The sequence below is a fragment of the Apis cerana genome, linkage group LG14, assembly GCF_029169275.1.
Source record: "Apis cerana isolate GH-2021 linkage group LG14, AcerK_1.0, whole genome shotgun sequence".
Taxonomy (NCBI): domain Eukaryota; kingdom Metazoa; phylum Arthropoda; class Insecta; order Hymenoptera; family Apidae; genus Apis; species Apis cerana.
In genome coordinates, this window is record NC_083865.1 from 9,702,377 (window position 1) to 9,720,813 (window position 18,437).

The 18,437-nt window shown below is 38.9% G+C and overlaps 4 protein-coding genes across 9 annotated transcripts in view; 1 reads left to right on the forward strand and 3 right to left on the reverse strand.

Moving 5' to 3' along the window:
• Positions 1 to 848: 848 nt before the first annotated feature.
• Positions 849 to 4,741, forward strand: LOC108001001 (uncharacterized). Of its 2 annotated transcripts, none has more exons than XM_017061773.2 (3): positions 849 to 1,897; positions 2,908 to 3,102; positions 3,225 to 4,741. In XM_017061773.2, the coding sequence occupies exons 2-3, from the start codon at positions 3,018 to 3,020 to the stop codon at positions 3,785 to 3,787; spliced, it is 648 nt and encodes a 215-aa protein (XP_016917262.1). In that variant the 5' UTR covers positions 849 to 1,897; positions 2,908 to 3,017; the 3' UTR covers positions 3,788 to 4,741. The 2 variants fall into 2 exon arrangements, with proteins under 2 accessions (XP_016917262.1, XP_016917263.1); XM_017061774.3 differs by lacking the exon at positions 849 to 1,897 and adding an exon at positions 1,920 to 2,786.
• LOC108001000 (alkaline phosphatase-like) lies at positions 4,722 to 7,432 on the reverse strand. Its single transcript, XM_017061772.3, has 8 exons — positions 7,262 to 7,432; positions 6,704 to 6,906; positions 6,440 to 6,632; positions 6,187 to 6,350; positions 5,653 to 6,000; positions 5,386 to 5,584; positions 5,081 to 5,299; positions 4,722 to 5,000 (listed from the first exon to the last, which is right to left on the reverse strand). Exons 1-8 carry the CDS (start codon positions 7,335 to 7,337, stop codon positions 4,798 to 4,800), a joined length of 1,605 nt encoding a protein of 534 aa, XP_016917261.2. The 5' UTR covers positions 7,338 to 7,432; the 3' UTR covers positions 4,722 to 4,797.
• A 152-nt stretch (positions 7,433 to 7,584) lies between these two features.
• Positions 7,585 to 18,437, reverse strand: part of LOC108000998 (uncharacterized) — a 36,109-nt gene continuing 25,256 nt past the window's right edge. For all 5 annotated transcript variants that reach the window (XM_017061768.3, XM_062084696.1, XM_017061769.3 and 2 more), the window contains 7 exons: positions 18,303 to 18,365; positions 15,012 to 15,079; positions 14,819 to 14,933; positions 14,068 to 14,236; positions 13,856 to 13,998; positions 13,636 to 13,766; positions 7,585 to 13,558 (listed from right to left, as the gene is read on the reverse strand). In XM_017061768.3, coding sequence (XP_016917257.1) covers positions 13,210 to 13,558; positions 13,636 to 13,766; positions 13,856 to 13,998; positions 14,068 to 14,236; positions 14,819 to 14,933; positions 15,012 to 15,079; positions 18,303 to 18,365 — 1,038 coding nt within the window. In that variant the 3' untranslated portion in view covers positions 7,585 to 13,209. The remainder of the gene's footprint in view (positions 13,559 to 13,635; positions 13,767 to 13,855; positions 13,999 to 14,067; positions 14,237 to 14,818; positions 14,934 to 15,011; positions 15,080 to 18,302; positions 18,366 to 18,437) is intronic.
• LOC108000999 (uncharacterized) lies at positions 15,407 to 17,993 on the reverse strand. The gene is made up of 3 exons (XM_017061771.3): positions 16,497 to 17,993; positions 15,677 to 16,394; positions 15,407 to 15,575 (listed from the first exon to the last, which is right to left on the reverse strand). The coding sequence occupies exons 1-3, from the start codon at positions 16,569 to 16,571 to the stop codon at positions 15,568 to 15,570; spliced, it is 801 nt and encodes a 266-aa protein (XP_016917260.2). The 5' UTR covers positions 16,572 to 17,993; the 3' UTR covers positions 15,407 to 15,567.

Sequence of the window (18,437 nt, forward strand, 5' to 3'; positions counted from 1 at the left end):
TTTAACAAATTTAAGGAATAGCAATGGAAATCATTTTTTTTTTTTGCATGCAGTGTAATTTTTTCGCTCACTTGAGTATTTCGATAGTGAGTACACGATGGAAAAAGGCGAAGATAAGAGAAGTCCGAGTGTCACCGGAACCTCTAATCAATGGACCAACGTTCACTCAAGATTGCACGCTAGGAAATTAGAAAATGATAGGATTTTTAGGATTTTTCAAACATCGAACTGGTAACCACGCGAGCATCGCGTGAACACAAACTGTGAATAGATGTTTCGCGGTTTTCAATCCTATGTATAGTAACCCATACGTTTTTCTCGTATCGTCTACCCAGTCTTTTGCTCGTACGTCATAAATCAATAAAACGTTGCATAAAATTTATATTCATCAATGCTCATGATATTCACCTGAAAATCGAATAGGATTGTGCGTTAAAATATTTCCTCGTTTTATTTTTTTTTCCTTTACCATTAAATAATTAACGAGTAATAATTATTGAGTAATAATCAATGTACAATACACTCTCGATAATGATAAAATATATTCTCAATCAGGTTATTTTTTTTTATTTTGAATATTGATCAGTTTATTAATATTAAAGAATCACGATAAAAGTGAGCGTATAGCACTTGAAAAGCTTCTAGTATCGTCTATCCGTATGTTAAGCTTGTTCAAGGAAAAAGAGCAAAGCGGCTGCGTGATTCTTTTTTGATGATAGAATTGAACTAGTTTCTTAAATGATTTTAGATAATGCTAACATTATTCTATTTGGAATCTAAATGACGCTGATATGAATACTTACATGGAAACATTTCAATATTTCATTAAAATTTCAAAAAAATTTCTTGCGAACTTTGTACTGCTCAAAAACTACACTGATACACTAATATAAATTAAATTTGCTGGCCACGGATCAATCCATGATTTTCACTCATGAGAACACGTGCTAAGCTGAATCGTTTTCATCACTATCATAGTTTAATTCGAATCACGTTTTCGTCTCAATGAAACAGTTAAAATTTTCTTATCATTGATATAATTTCGTTATTCGATTAAATCACGTGGCTGTTTCACGTTTTTTTTCTTATTCAGAGAAACCTCAAAAGAGTCTTACCTGTTCTGTACATATGTAACAATATAACAATCTATTCGTCTACAGTAAATTTCTTAAAAGCGTATCTAAAAATCCAAAATCGTATCACATCGATATCTCATCGAGATTAAGGGTATTCGTATATACTAATCTATTCTTTCACCCTGACATACCTATACAAATGTTACAATACAAAAGTTATTATTGACTAACCTCTCTCTCGAGGTCGTAGGACCCATGTAATTTCGAAATATCATGAGGAAGCCTCATGTCAAAATATACGTGACTGTTCTCGCGTTTCCGTTAATTGGCCCTTTCCTTCCTTCGCAGCTGCGCTACCAGTAAGTACCTCGTAGACGTATGCCAATTGGTCGGAATACCCTTGAAACTCGAGCGGATGACCAATCGGCTGGTCGGTATGGAAAGGCTCCTAGGAAACGTGAGGTCGCCACTCGTGCCAGCTTTAACGTGCCGTTTCGACAGTTAACCACAGTCGTTGTTTGTGTTTTGTCGCAGACGAACGAAGAGACTGATCGTGAGTTCAGTCTCTATCTTCTGACAAAGAGATTTGCGTGTTGTATCAGAATTCGAGTTACTCTTTGTTGATCTCTCGAGTGATAATTGAGATTTATCAAATAATGTATACATCTCGCGAATTTCCCATCGTCTTTAATTTCTACAAGAAATATAGTTAAACGATTTCAAACAAGGTATAAAAGGTAAACGGAGTTGATTGTATGAATACTGACAACGGTACGAGCATTTAATTCAGTGAAGCGTGCATGCCGGCCACAGTAACTGAGGTGAGTCAATAAAGTCGCAGAATTTTTCAACGAGCGTTCAATTTAATTCTACTCAATTCCCTTGACCAGGCGCAACGATAATTCGAGCGATCAATTAGTCTCATGGCCAGTCGGCAATCGCACCGCTTCCGTTGTATCTAATTAGATACATAGGTCCGCGATGCGGTAACACTATGTAAGGGATCAATTTACGAGATTTTTTTACTTTCTTTATTTTTTTTTTCGTCGTATCAGTTAACTTCGTAACATCGTCAACCGTCGAGAAAATTTAAAATTTACGTATAACGTATCGAATTTGATAAACTCATTCACTGGCGATCATACATTCAAGGTTACATTGTGATAATGTGATCATTAATGTGAAACTTCTGTGTTAGTTTTGAACAATTTTTGTACAGTTAAACATTTGTAGAAATTCCCCTTGCATTCGCCAATTCTATATCTACGAAACGTTTAATAATTTGCGTAGTCAGAGTAATAATGATCAGGGGTGGGAGGTGGATAAGCGCGCCTGGAGAGTATATTATGATCAAGTGACAGTTCGCCAGCATATCATAACGTTCGTGTCGTTGAAAACTCGTGCATCGTTCGGCTACGGTGTATGTTATTTTTCGCGCCTTTCCATTTTGAGATTCCGACTGATCAGTCCAAGTTAGCCTGGCAGGGCGTTAACAGAAAAATAAACGATTCGATTGGTTACGATATTGTGGAGAGATTTTGTAAAAAAGCACAGTAAATTTTAATCTCGGGTCGTGAGGGCTATCACACCGTCGCATTTCTCTTTTTCTTTTCACTTAACGCTTCGTATAACGCGAAAAGTCGAAGATCTGTTCAGTGTTGATCGAAACGTATCTTCGTCTCGAATGAATTTAATTGTCCAAGAAAAGAGGTATCGTGTCTTTGTCAATTGCAATCTTTCATTCACGAAATCAGATATTTTCTCACAAAAATTGTGTTTATATCTCTGTAAAGAATAAATGAAATGGTGGTAAAATTATTTTTTTTTTCAGAGGAAAGCAATCGTAATCAAGTGTAACTGTTAATATACTCGTTATATTGAAGAGTTTAAGGAAGAATATCCGGAGTATATACGATCATTGTTTCAAATACAATAAGCAGTATGACTAAAGTATCGGGAATGGTCGAGACAGAAGACGTTGTCGGAAAACCGACTTTTGTTCGACGTGTGTCCAATATGCTAAAAGGTAAGAAATCTTCGTTCTATCCATAATTGAAGATAAATAAGATAAAATGAAATTATATTTTCCAATTATTGATCGATTATTTTCTATAAATTATTAAATCGATTATCATTTTTTTTTCACAGATGGAAGTTACAGCGAACCACCGATGCTATTTCGTCACGCTTCTATGCAGAAAATTCGCCACTGTTGTCAAAACTTGAATTTATTGCCTTATTTGCTATACTCCTTCGACAACTCGAAATCGCATCCAATCGCCCGTAAAGTGCATAATTGTCTCGGCCAGTTTCTTCAAATAGTCACAACGAGGATCTTTTTGATATACAAAAGTTTTCGGCGATCATTGCTCTGCGGTATTCGTTCAAGCGAATTTCAAGCATCCGAGCCACCAAAGACTCCCGAATCTTGCAAATTTACGGCGAGATTCCGAACTACAAGGCAATTGAAGCGCAAACAAAATAATCGGCTGATCTTGACCCTAGGCGTATACTTTGCCCCTTTGTTTTTGTTCTCACAGCTGGTCGGACTATTCTGTCTGATGATATTTGGAAAGTATACGCCTGGTTTTATTTTCCTAATATCAGCCTTATTGTTTCTCGCCTACATCTCGTTCAAAGTTCTCTTTCACGATATCGAATCGACGAGATCGTCTAGACGTAGATGTCGCAAGATAATTAAAGCGGAATGATTGCATTTTGTGCCCGCTTATCTAAACTATTACTATATGATCAGACTGTCCATTGGATAGATAATAGACCTGAGAGTATTGAGAGTCTTTGCCTAATTTACCGTTCTTCATTTTCGTATTTGATTATACTTAAGCGATGCGATACCAGGTAGGGCTTTACTTATTATGTGGTCTTGTATATCGTATGAATCAGTTTCGTCCATATTCATTCATACCCGTCTCTCTTTTTCCAATATATGTACATGATAATCATGTTTTCATCATCGAAAGCTTCGTAGTTACTTTAGGATCACGATCGATCGATCCCGTCGGTTCGGAAATTTCATAATATTCTTTTTTTTTTGTACTTCGTCATTTATCGGACTGATACACGTAATCGTATGCTCGTTGTTGCGACGTGTAGAAGATAGAAGGTAATGATGTGCTTTTTTTTTATAAATAGGTCTTAAAAATTCATACGATAAATTTTTATCAACACTGGCATAAATCGTAATCCTTCTGTTATTTTATATTTTTGCCTTTTTCAAAATAATTCTAAGAATTATTGTCAATATTATATCATCGTGTTAGTTAACGCTGTGTATAATATGAAGTGCAATTTACGAGTTACCTGGATAGCGTATTGCAAATCATTGTCTATAGCAAAAAAAGACTGAAAATCGTTTTAACTTGTATATATATAAAAAAAATTAGACGCGTGATGAAAAAAAATATATACATATAAATATGCGAGAAGAAAATGATTTATTCTATATCATAAGATATATAATATAATTATCTTTCTTTGGAAAGACTTAGCACGTCCACTGAGCGAGTTAGGCTAATCTGTGATTAAGTGGACCCAAGTGTATTTTTCATAGCCATTTGTTGTCCCATTTACTTAAGTATGATAAGGAAATATGTAACTTTGATCTTTTTTTTTAAAATATACATGTTAGCCTTACACAATCTGAATATATTGTCTTTTTTTTTAATACTGTACAATTTATGATCTATCTATTTTTACCTTGTCAATGAAATAACACTAAAAGAAACAAGCAACAATACATGAAAACATTGATCATATTACTATAGTGTTTTCCAGCGTTGTTTTCAGACTTTAATTTCATATCCGACTTTAATTTCATATTCGACTTTAATTTCATAGCGTGTGCAATCACAAGTGCAACATAGCTTTGTTCATGTACACTATGAAATAAGTGAGCGTATGGACCTAAAAGATAAATATTTGTTTAAACTTAAATTTCTCAAGTTGATTATTGTGAAGAATGAATCATCGAAATATGTATGTACCTATAGCATAGATAGCTACGTCACCGCCACCATGATAAGCTTCATCCGATATAATAGTTGCCTGTTGACTATACGTGAATTCTGTTGTATTTTCTTTAGAAGGATCCTTCCTAACAGAATTAGAATTATTAACTGTATACGCCATATTATTCGGTCCACCTGTGCTGTAACTCAACGTAGTATATGGGATTCCGTCGATTTTAGATTTCTGGGCTATGCCTGCAATATAAATTACAATTATATTTGCATAATTCTCAATTCATTACGTTTAATTTAAAACATATATCATCATAAAAATCGTGTACCTAGAATATGTGAACCTCTATCGCTATATCCATTAAAAATCATCGAATGCGTATGATCACTGGTTACGATAACAAGTGTGTCTTGCGTATTGATCATCTTTAAAGTTGCATTAATGGCGTCTGAGAATCTAACAGTTTCTAATAATGCTTGTGCAGCATGACCACGATGATGAGCAAAATCAATAAGTCCTCCCTCAACCTAAAAATTACTACTTTATATATTCAATTAATACAAGATGTTCTCATTTAGTAAAATGAAAATCATACCACAAGAAGATAACCATTTTTCGATTTCTGTAAAATTTTCAATGCCGTCACAGTCATGTCTTCGAGACTCGGCTGCCCTTTGGGACCTTTTTTTCTATTCCAGTCCATACTAATATGACCATTTGCAAAAATTCCCAACAAGTAATCGATTTTATCAATGTTTACGCGAGATAATTCTTCGTTATTTTGAACAACAGTGAAGGCCAATCCTCTAGAGGATTTGTCTCGTTTCCACTCCTCGATTAAATCTTTACCATCCTGTCTGTGACCAGCCCATTCGTCTATAGGATCATATTCAGTACCTATAGCATTGGTCTTGAGCATTTGTCTACCACCTCCCATAATTACCTAATTCAAAAATACAAAGTTACAAAGATAACATCAATTAACATTTTTTATCATATTCTATTGATTTCGAATGTTTCATGCAATTGAATTAACATGTTTAACAAAAGATGAAAGATGATGTACTTAACAATCTCTCAAATTGATGCGAAACATTCTACTGAACAATCAGGATATATTATAGTTTGCCTTGATATTTCTTCCTGGCAGATCTTCCACCAATTGTCTGGCAATGTCTTTGCATTTTTCAGCAGTCTTCGGCATTTTCGACTCGCATTCCCATCGCCTGTTCGCACTGTGTGCATACAAAGGTGCTGGAGTTGCATGGGTCACCCTGGTAGTCGTCACAAATCCTATAAAGTCATAATTTGAATTCTTATTCTTGTAGAAAAGATTCTTATTTATTTTTATTCAATTTATTCTTACTACAATTTATTCTTACCTGTGTCTTTACCAATAGTCTGTGCCCATGAAATAATAGAATCCACATGATAATCTGTTTTCAAACTCTCAGAGCAATTGTTTAGCTCTACATTTGCATCTAGTCCAACTAGATCAAAATTCGTTTTTACTCCACCAAACAAAGCAGTTGCCGTTGAAGCTGAATCTGGTACTTGCTTGTTAGTATTGTACGTCTATTTTATTAAAAGTTAATATTAGTTATCTTTTCAGTAATCGTTTTTAGAAGATTAATAGGAATGAAGACCTTAAGAATGCCTATGTGAGGAAAATTTTCCCAAGCCAAACGACTGCTCTCGCCAGCACGGTATATTCTACTGGCGGTTATGGTGTCAGGACTCATGCCATCACCTACAAAGACGATCACGTTCTTTGCTTTATTCGTATTCCATTTGTACAATAGAGCTTCTTCCAATTCTTCATTAGCCAATTCCCGCCAATATTGAATGTCTGGATAAGAAAAAAAATTTTGATTAAATAATTGAATCTCCGTCTTTTGGATTTGTTCACGTGGCACATACGCAGTACATGTACTTTGCATAATGATAAATAAATAGGACAGACATGATAGTTGTATAAATATAAATTCATATTTTGAATGAAGTATTATAATTGTGATATTTGTTCGTGGAAATGATTAGATATGAATACTTCGGCAAGATCAATGAAAGGAAATACAGAGAGTATAAGAGAGAAAATATTATTTATGCTATATCATCATTGGAGGAATCAGTTGTTTCGCTGATTGCTGATAATCATAAAATGTGCACGAATTAATAAAATTTAATTTTCAATGTTTTCAAACCTTCTTTCAACGTGGCAACAATAATTCCAACAAGAGAAAAGCTGATGTATAATACGGTGAATTTTGTTTTTAACATAATGAAATATTACACTGATTTTTAACGGCGTATTTTATAATTACGTATAAGTGTTATTATACGTTATTACATGCTGAGCATGACTAGATAGAATATATTATATCATCTAGTTTTTATGATGGATCGTAACGCTCTCTATTATGAAACATATTGTATCAAATCGATAAGGAAGAATTCTGTTTTATTTCTTATTTTTTTTATTTTTGGATATTTTCATAGGTTGATTGGATGAAAAAATTAAACTGGATTAACTAACATTCACTGTAACGTTTTATTTGATTTTTGTTCATATTTATCGTCTGTTCGTAACACATCGCGTAATACAATCTCTGAAGAATTATTTTTCTTTTCTTTTCGCATGTCTGACGTTTTGAACGAAATTAAAAAAAAATAGAATTGATAAAATCTATCATTCGAAAAATTTTCTCCATTTGAACCTGTTTTTTACCTTGAACATTTAATTTGATTAAAAAAAAAAAAAACATATAGTAAAAAGAAAATATAAAAAATGATTTGTCTTCACGCGTTCAAAAGAATATTTTTTTAAAGATTCATCAAAAGAGCAAGTTCCATTATGCTAATATATTATCATCTTAATCCATCAATTCCTACAATTAAATAAGTTTATAAATTTTGATTTTTTTCAACGCGAAACTTGCTTCTCGATGCAACTTTCGATTAAAATAAAAAAAAATCATCTACTAAACAAACAAATTATGTTTCCTCTTAACGTTAATTAACACAATTTCGTTAATATTTGGCCAAGAACAGGTACCTTGGAACGAAATAAAATCATTGAAAATTACGAGAATACGTTCTGAATCGGCACTCGAGATTATATCCTCCGATGGATCCTTTCATTGTCCATATCACACAAATTGATCATCCAGGAAATTGTTACGCGAGTATTATGCTGGAACGCGACACGATCTTTTGTGCCTGTAATTGTGGCCAACTATTTGGACTGTTCGAGGTCAGTTTTAGCACTTTTAGCTTCGTTCACCCGGATATGCTATTTCTCCAATTTTTCTCGTCGATTATTGAACATCGATTGATCCGCAAGCTTGGTAATGATAAAACTGGGAGAATAAAAGACGAGCGAATTAAAACATGGTGGATCAGACGCGAAGCGGAGCGAAATTCTCTTCTTTTGAAGGGAAGGGAATTGGAATAGTTGGCCACGATTTCTTCTGAAGGAGAAAAAAACATCACTATCGTATAACTCTCACTGTGACAATTGGCCTAATATAAACTCTCTACAAATCTCTCTTACACGATAAAGTACAATAAAGTTATCCTCGTATTGAACGCGATACATGCACGTCGCGCTGTATCGATTACAGACGCCGCACGATTCATCTCTCTCTCTCTCTCTCTCTCTCTCTCTCTCTCTCTCTCTCTCTCTCTCTCTCTCTCTCATCCACTACTACTTTCTCTCTCTTTTTCTAGTTGAAATATTATTGCCAACAATTTTTGTGTCTCGAGATATTTATAAGTTTGCCTTCCCTTTCTTAAATAATTTTTCCAAATGCTATACGAAAAATCTTCGTAGCTCAACAATCCTTAATTTATCTCTTTAATCCGCATTTATACAGCATCATCTCTACTATCGTCTATTCGAAGCATTTCAGATCTTCTATTATTCTCGATCCTCTTGCTTTCAGATCGATCGAGTACGATATAGTAGATCGCAAACTAAGAACGAACCATGATCTTGTACACGCATAGAAGTGACGCCAGGAAGGCCAGGATTTACAGCCGGATCGTAGGATATTGCAATATAATTTCTTACGATCCGACAAAGATATAATAAAATCGCTGAACCTGAAGGAGTCTATCCCTTTCTCTCTTTTCTCTCTATCTCTTTCGTTTCGAGTTTCAGGCCACGTAATATCGAAGAATCGTCCGCTGAAATCGTCTCAGCAAAAATATCTACCTGCAGCGTCCGTTTTTATTGAAACGATACATATACATACGTACACGATAAAATTGACTTTACGATGGCAGAAAACACTCACATTCTCTCTCTCTCTCTCTCTCTCACATACACACACATGTATTTTCTTTTTCTCCTTCTCTCTCTCTCTCTCTCTCTCTCTCTCTCTCTCTCTCTCTTTCTCTCGCTTTATTTCTGTGATCTATCTTCTCGAAAATTTTCTTTCCTTTCTTGCTTCCCTCTCGTCTCTCTCTCTCTCTCTCCTTTTCTTTTCACGTTAGATTCGAGAAAGTCTCGCGAACGCAACGAAACGATTCGAAATGTGAACGCGTGAAGATTCCCTTGACACTGTTCCCTCGAACCCTAGAAAGAAGCGCGCGTGCTTCTTTTTCTTAATGGAGTTCGAGTGGCACTCGAGCGACACGAGCTCCTTCAGAATAGAATAATGCCGTCGATTACGATGCATGCTTACGTGAAATGCTCGGCTCGTTTACGAATGGAAACCGATGTAACAGGTAATAATTGACAGTCTACGTTACACGCTAATTGGCAGCGTCCTCGAGTTTAACTTCATCATCGGCTCGACGCGACAAGAGATACGAAACCGGTCCCTCGACGAACAGACACGGATTTTCACGTTGTAGATGAAGTTGGAGCAAAGACGCCGAGTAAAATGCATTAATCACTACTGATATGTGCGCGATGATTTTTTTATCTCGGATACGAACAAAGAGATCGTCTGTCGGGTCTTTTTCATCGCAATCACAATCCGCGACGGACGAATCAAAGAGATTTTCCTATTCGCGCGCGGATGGATTCATCTGACAGAGTTATCTTCCATCGTCGTTCGAAACGGAGGAAAACTGGAGACTTTCTCGACCGTTTTTTTTTTTTTTCCTTTGCGAGAAAAATTTAACACGTAAAATGACACGCGAATGAACGAAATCAAAGGAAAGGAATTGATCGAACTCCACTTTCCTTTCTTTTTTTCTTTTTTTTTTTCCTTTTTATAAAAAAGATAACGATGAAACGCCTATCCTTCGAATCAAAAACGATCCGACTCATGGAGACATGTCGATTTAATATTCCTCGCCATTCCTCGCAAAGTTCGATCGTTCGAGAAATCAAAATCACCGGCAGTGCGTAAATTAGGTCAAGTTAGGAGGAGGACGAGCAACGTTTGAAGGTTACGAAGGAATACAAAAAAAAAAAAAAAAAAAGAGAGAACGATAGAAGAACGGAATAACGAATAAAAAAGAAAAACCGAGAATTCTTCGCTTCATCGAGAGATTGTCTCTACTTGCTGCTGATCCTATCATTTCAAATTTCGAAAGTCTTCTCGTCTCGTTTCTTGCTTCCCTTCCTCCCTCTTTCCTCTTTTCCTCGCACCCCGTCGCTCTTTGTAAATATATCATTGTCGCGCGCTGTAAAAAAATTGCTTTTGATTTTTGGCTGCTTGAGCTTGGCTCTCGAGCGATGCTGGCTCACAACGATCAAAAAAACCATCTATCGCCTGTTATCGAGCTGGAGAGATGAAATAAAAAAAAGAAAAGAAAAGAAGAAATTTCAAAATCGTAACTCGTATCCCGTGTCAAGAACGAAAAGACCATCGGTCTGTCTAATAATAATGCGAGAATATCGATCAAACATTTTATTAATTCTATCCCCGAGCATCATTTTATCCAGTATCGCTCATCGAACCGAAGGGTTGAAAAAGTAGGGGCAGGGACAGGGGGGGCGAGAACAGTTTCAAAGAGGTTTAATCGCGGGATTAGTCTCGTAACCGTGAATCGTGTATACTCCGTGATATTCAACCTACTTTTTCCTCCCTCATTCGCTTCTTTCTTATACCCGCGCTGCTTGAAATATCACGTATAACGTTTAATACGTTTCCCAATTTCCAACTCTTATTCGTCACCGTGCTGGCTTCTCAACACTTTTCGACACGATCGAATCGATCAAGTGTCAAGTGTCGAATTCTTCTTCGAACATGGATCGCACAATTTCTTCCATTTTCGATATTGGTAGTTTAAAATTATCAGTAGTTTGAATACCAGAGATTAGAATAACATCGAAAGAGAATATTACGAGTACTGTAAAGTTCATGAAACACGGATCGCTTCCCGTCGAACGAGTAATTTATCACTTCCGCTCAGTGGAAAGGGTTACGGGATAAAGAGGACTCTTTGAAATAGCGCCTAGGGCAACGTGGCAAAGGGTGGTAACAGTTTTGCAAGTAGTTGATCGATTAATTAAGCTTCTCGAGCCTTGTCTCGAGAGAGAGAAGAGGATTTAAACGAATCGATAAAACGCTACTCATCTACGGTAATCACGAAGTCGATAAACGAGGCACGCACTGCACTCGAAACTCTGCTTTCGTCGTATCTATCTATCGTATTGTACTATGATTATTTTTTTTCTCTTTTATTTTTTTTTATTTTTTTTTTTATTTATTTATATTTTTTTTTTTTACTTTTTTACTTTTTTCCCTTCAAACTCTGTCCCACCGTTATAGAATAAACATCCTTCCGCGTGTTCTCAATCGAATCCTTGCTTAGGCTTATCGTCGTGGTATACGTATACCGTGAATTACGTTCGTCTATCTCCCTCCGAGTGAATACACTCGTCTCACAAGTATGCGCGTACGTGTACAGGAGTACGTATGCGCGAGGGGAACAGGATGAAATAATAATCGATCGGCAAGGATGAAAACGAGAAAAAAAAAAGAAAAATATAAATGGATACTTTTTGATCGGTACTCGATAAAATGAAATTTCTTTTCACGCCTGATGATTCTCATCGCCTTCGACATTCTCTTCCGATAATCGTCCTGGATCGAAGAACGGAACAACGGAAATGAATTTTAATGTTAACAGCAGTTTCTAACTAATATGCACCGATGACTTAGTATCGATTGGAGGAGGAACAAGAATTATCGGGATGCACGATCGAGGAGATTCGTCGAATGAAGAATAACTTCAAGTTTTCTTCCCTTCTTCCTAGAAATAACGTGACGAACTGCGGGGAGATTAATAACTGCGAATCAACAAACTACGTACTCGAAAGTATTGTCCGTGAAGCAGATATATCCGAAAAATAGGTTTTTGGAACGTGGTGTTCGTAGACCAACCAACTAGAAATGACCGATTTCGAGTTGGTGATCGAGTAGTACGATCGACGATGATCCTATAAAAAAAAGTAACGACAAAACGTCACGAGGTAACTGTTCCTACAAAAAGGAAACGCCCAGGATAAAGGGTTATATAGATTACGCGATAATCAAATAATAGCAACGTAGCGCTACGCTTTTCTCTCGAGTCTTCCTATCGATTAGTATTATTAGTCCGCGATAACTCGATATGACAGGTTACTATGTTTGGCCGCTTCTAGGTTTTCTTAGATATACGTTTTTTTTTTTTTTCTATCGCCGCTATACGTTCTCACATCCCTCGGGATTGGCATCGGTTCAAGCTGTCCCGCGAAACTATCCACTACCCATCTCTACCCGCCCTTTTATAAAACGTTAAAATGTCTTATCCTAATTGTTCTTTAAATAAAGCGGTAATATGTATATATATATATAGTCGATAAATAGACCCTTCCTCTCCGGAATGAAAACGCTATTATTATTATATCAATAGACGGTAGACACCACCGCCTACTTTTGAATCATCGAAATGGCCGCGCGTCTCGAGAAGAACACTAACTAGACCCTAAGAATTACAAAATGCTCGTGAATCTTTTGATTTCTTTTTTTTTTTTCTTTTTTTTTTTTCTTTCTTTAATAACGATCGCGTCCACGACACAGCTTGAACGTGCCCCGAGCACGATGAGATCCTAGCAATATTCGAAATCCTTTTTTTCTCTTTTTTTCTCAGACTTCCATCGATCGTCCCGGATTTTTCTACTCGTCGCCCCTACTCGACTACTCGAAGACTACTTTTCCTCCCTAAGGAGGGATTCTTCGGCCTCCTTTCGCCTCGCCTTCGCTTCCTTCTTCGCCCTCTTCTTCTCCTCCTTGGCCAGCTTTTTAGCCTCCTTCTGCCTCGTCTTCTCCGCCTTCTCCTCCTCCTTCTGACGAGCCTTCTCCGCTTTCTCTCGCTCCTTCTCCCTTTCCTTCTCCTTCTTCGACTTTTGTATCTCTTGGACCACCGACAACTTCGGCGCCGACTGAGGCCTCTTCGACGTAGACTTCGTCGATGACGAGGACGTCGAGCTGGACACGTTGCCCGAGTCCCTGGGGCTCGGTGACGCTTCCAGTTGAGTCACAATTTTTTGAGCACATCTGGAGAGTAAAACCGTTAAAGACGATGAAAAATATATATATATATACATAAAAAAAAATCCAATTTAATTTACCACCTTATCCTAGTGGATGCTTTTCCCGCGCGATAATCCCTTTGGAATTCCTTGATAGGCGGCAATCTACGATCCCGATTCTCCCTCATCACCTCTTCCTCCTCGGCGACCTGTTGAACCGGATCTTGATACTCCTGATTAGATACAATTAATACAAGAAAGCGAGATTAACGATTTTAACGGCCCACTTTGAATTCTTAAGACGAGCTGTTATCCAACGGACCTGAATTCTCATTTTCATAGATTGGGTCTGGGAGCGTCTCAAAGTCGCGCCGGAAGGTTGCCTCACCCTCGTAGGTTTCCCAAGATTGGAACTTCCCGTGCTACTTGCAGAGGACGAACTCGAGGAAGACACGGAAGACACTCCTGCAATGCGAACGAGACAACGTTTATTGCGTGGCTTTCGAACGAGAGTTTCGATGACTTTCAACTAACCGGAAATAGAGGATGAACCGCTCGCCATGGAGTAGAGGGAGGCGGACGCTGGGACGCTTCCAGCGACCCATCTTCCACCGGGACCAGTCACTCCAACGGGCACTCCCGTCCCCATATTGTACTCCGAGGCGCTTTGCGGCAGAACCCACGACTTGCCCGACATCGAGTACTGTAAAATATTGCGAAGTGAGAAGACTTTGTCGTGAAAAAAATTTTCGTCGTGAAAAATAAAAAAAAGGGAAGAGGAGCACGCGACCGAGGAAATTTCGTAGGGGCGCAGCGCGGCTCGCGTTTAAAAATGTTGGAAAATCGCTTTGAACTTTTATCGAAATAAACGTCGAATTATTCACGGATCGTGGCTCGTGCAGGGAGATTGAAATTTCGCGAGATTAATTGCAGGATTGGCGATATTTATTAAAACCGTTTCGAAAATAATCGTGTCGCACGAGGGGGCTATTCGACCTCGCAGCCAAGGCGACGAGTGGTTTCCGAGCTCGCTCCAATTAACGACAATTTTACACTCGTGCGCGATCACATCGACGAGCACGAATACCACGGTTGTTCCGCTCGCGCGCGTTTTCTTTTTTTTTTTTTTTGCATCTGTGAAAGAAAAAAAAGAAGAAAATCGCGCCTCGAGAAGTAATCGCAAGTAAGACGCAACGCGTGGTCGAGAGCTCCTCGAGGGGGAGAAACGAGAGGGTGAGAGTTACGGTGATTAAAAAAAGCTGTGTTGATTATTTGCACTACTTACGTCCCGTGGGATGAGGGTTTGTTTCAAACGTAGAATCTTTGCTCTGCATATCACGCATCTCAAAGGTAAAAGCCTCTGCGACACGGCCATTTGTATCGTCTTGACGAAGCAACGCCTGTGATCGAAACGGAAAATATAGGGTAATATAACCGTGTTATATAAATTGTTGATCCAGAAAGAAAATCTCTTTTACCTGCAAACGACCCGATGACCACACGGAGCTGTTTGCATCGTGGCTCTGGCATTCACACAGATCACGCACTATGAAGGAAGAAAGTAAAATTTTAAAATTAAAATTTCATTTCAACAAACTGTAATTAATTAATTAATTAATTAATTCCACCTTTCTCGGCCGCCACGTTTGAGATCCACGCGACCGATTCGCGCGAAGAGGCGAAAGATAAAATCCGATGAAATCCCTTCGGGAGTTTCCGGTCAGAGGAAATTTAACAAACGAGTAACAATTTCGAAAAGCAGGATCCCTCCAGGATAACAATTCTTCCAAGGAAGAACGGAGTTTCGTCGTAAGGATCGGGATTCAAATGGATGGAATGTTCATCGCACATGGATGTTTGAAAGAAAACACCAAAACTCGAAGAAGAATTTTTTCTTTTCTTTTCTTTTATCAAATCGATTTATTCCAACATTTTAATCTAAATTACGTACAGTAGTCCCTTGACCATATCTAAAACGATCCTACTTATAACTGTTTCATAGTTATGACGAACCATGGTGAACGAGTGTTGTTCCTAGTTTGCTGAAAAAAAGAAAAAAGGAAGAATACATCATACCACTTAATATCATTCCGATCGATAACTCGTTAAATTCTCATCGACGCGTATATTTTTTTCCACGTACCCGAACTTCCACCAGCACCAGCTTTCGCGCCAGCTCCAAAGTTAACACCCATGCTAACTCCACCTTCCACACCACCTCCCATACCGCCGCTTCCTCCTGGCATAGCAGGATTTTGCGCCGCTCTTCTACTTCTCACTTGAGACGGCCTATTTGGCACGTCGCCTCCCATCTCGTCCATACTTCCTCGCATAGGACTTTGAGCCGCTCTCTTGCTCCTCAATCGAGACGCGCCACCTCCCGCGCCACCTCCAACGCCACCTCCAAAGCTACCTCCAACGCTACCTCCCATCCCACCTCCCATGTCGCCCATACCACCCGGCATAGGCATGTTTTGAGCGGCTCTCTTGCTCCTCAACCGAGACGCGCCACCTCCTGCACCACCTCCCGCGCCACCTCCAATGCTACCTCCAACGCTACCTCCCATCCCACCTCCCATTCCACCTCCCATGTCGCCCATACCACCCGGCATAGGCATGTTTTGAGCGGCTCTCTTGCTCCTCGATTCCTCCAGATTCGACAATCCTTGAGTTCCCTGATCGATTACGTCATCTTCATAAGGGAGCCCCGACGGAGGAGGTCCAGACGGAGGAGGTCCGGGCGGAGGTGGACCGTGCGGAGGTGGACCGTGAGGAGGGCCAGCATCGTCAGGGCTACGTTTCTCCCGACTGCTGCTATCGCTAGAAATGCTCGAGTATTCGGACGACAATGCTCCGACCAACTAATTTAAAAGTATTATTTATTGTTAAGCTGGATCGAGTTTTTGCAATAATCGATAATATTCGATTAGGAAGGATTCGAGCTAAATAAATGTGTTGCTTACGGAGAGGCCGAGGAGAGCAATGGCGATGAAGAGAAGAAGATGCTTCATGTTCACCGACGTTTTGACACTGGACATTATACCGCGCGGATATTTAATCCCGGCTGGAATTACGCGAAAACTGGAGGTGGCACTGGAGAGGGATCGGTTAATAAGGGAATCACGGACGTTCTCATTCTTCCTTCCATCGTATTTTTTCCATTGTGGTGTGATCGCAACTTGTATTTTTCCTTTGTTTTTCGCCGCGGGAATAACAAGCGGAAACAATGGAAGGATTTTTCGTGGCCGTGGTGGTGTTCTTCTTCGAGGTGTCGTACAAAGATGGACGGATGATAATTGGTGTCGTGTCGTTATCTAGTTATCACTCGTCCAATCGTTTATCTAACGCTCTTTTAACAACAAATTTATCTTTTCCCAGGAAGTCAATTTGCTGGTAATGACAACAATGCCGAGTGATTTTCAAGTTGCGTAACCATTTATTAACTCCGACAGTTTTGTTTTTTATTTAATATAAGAAATATACATCAATCGATCTCTTCCGATGCATCTTTGTTGTTTCTTTCGTTCACATTGTCAAATATCTCGAATATCTCTTGGAGAATCGAGTTGTGCATTGCGTGCATGCACACTGAACGTAACAGTCGAGTCGAACTCCAAGTTTAAAGCAATTCATCCAGTGCGGCATTGTTTAATCCTCGGACGATATTCGAAACGAGCGTGGTTGCACCCAAACGCGACATAATTAAAAACAGAAGATGTCCATCGTTCGATCGTTGAAGGATTATCTTGCCAAGGATTATAATCGACACGACCACGAGCGAAGTAGCGTCGATTAAATTGGAATATTAATAGCAGCTCGAGGGTGGATAGATACGTCAGGAGTCGCAGGGTCGTCGTAGCTACCACTTTGTCAGCTTCGTTAATCGACTTTCGCGAGCCATTGAGCAAGCCTATTCGCTCGGAAATTGTAATTTTTCTGGACCAACGACTGTCTTCGAAAGAAAGGCTTGCCTCTCTTGTGCAGCCTTCGGTCCATTTGACCGTCGAAAATTGCACCCTCTGTGTGTGTGTCGTCGGACCCTCGTTCGATGCATTTAATTTCATTCTGGGTCACTGTACTTCTCCCATCTTATTTTCTTTCGAGCCCGTGATCGCGAAAACAAGTTTTTAAAATAATTTGGCCATTAATTTTCACGAGATCAAATTCCCCACCCCTCCCCCCGGAAAATATTTTCCACTCGAGAAAGCGAATCCATCTTAACCAGTTCTCTATTCAATCCTTGGATGAATCGAAAAGGAAAAAGAGAAAACTGTACAAAATATCGAAATCTCGAGATTAATTTCACGATTAATTCTTGGAATTATCAAGAGATTCCTTCCCTTTCTTCGAAATCTTATTTCCACCCTCGCCAATCAACGCCTTTCTCTCCTCCTTTGGCGAAAATGACGAATTAGGCTTTGGATTGTGCTTTTTGTCCCAGCCGGCGAGGTAACGAGGTTACCTCGGGCAACCTCGAAGAAAAAAGAAAAGAGTCGAAAAATGCAGCTGACCTCAGCCTGGCTGGGACCCCAACACTGGGACTCCTCCCTCGTTCCACGGGATGATAATTAAATCGAGGGTAACCTCGACTTCCAACCGAGTAAATTTCTTTCGCTCCACGGCAAGATTAAGTGGTAATTCCCTCTTTCCCCCCTTCCTGTGATTTTTCATCCAATCGAGATATCCGATTCCACCGAGGCCAATTCAACCGAGAATCCTACCAACCTTCGATCGATCTTTAAAGTAATCGCAAGAAATCGTTTACTCACCTCGTCTTCTTGAGAGGAGGCTAATTCCGGCTCGTTTTTCTCGAGCTTGGTCAACAGCTTGTCCTGAAAACAGAAAATATATATCCGATGATTGAGATTTCGTCGAGAGTAACAGGTTAATCGATCGATTCCTCT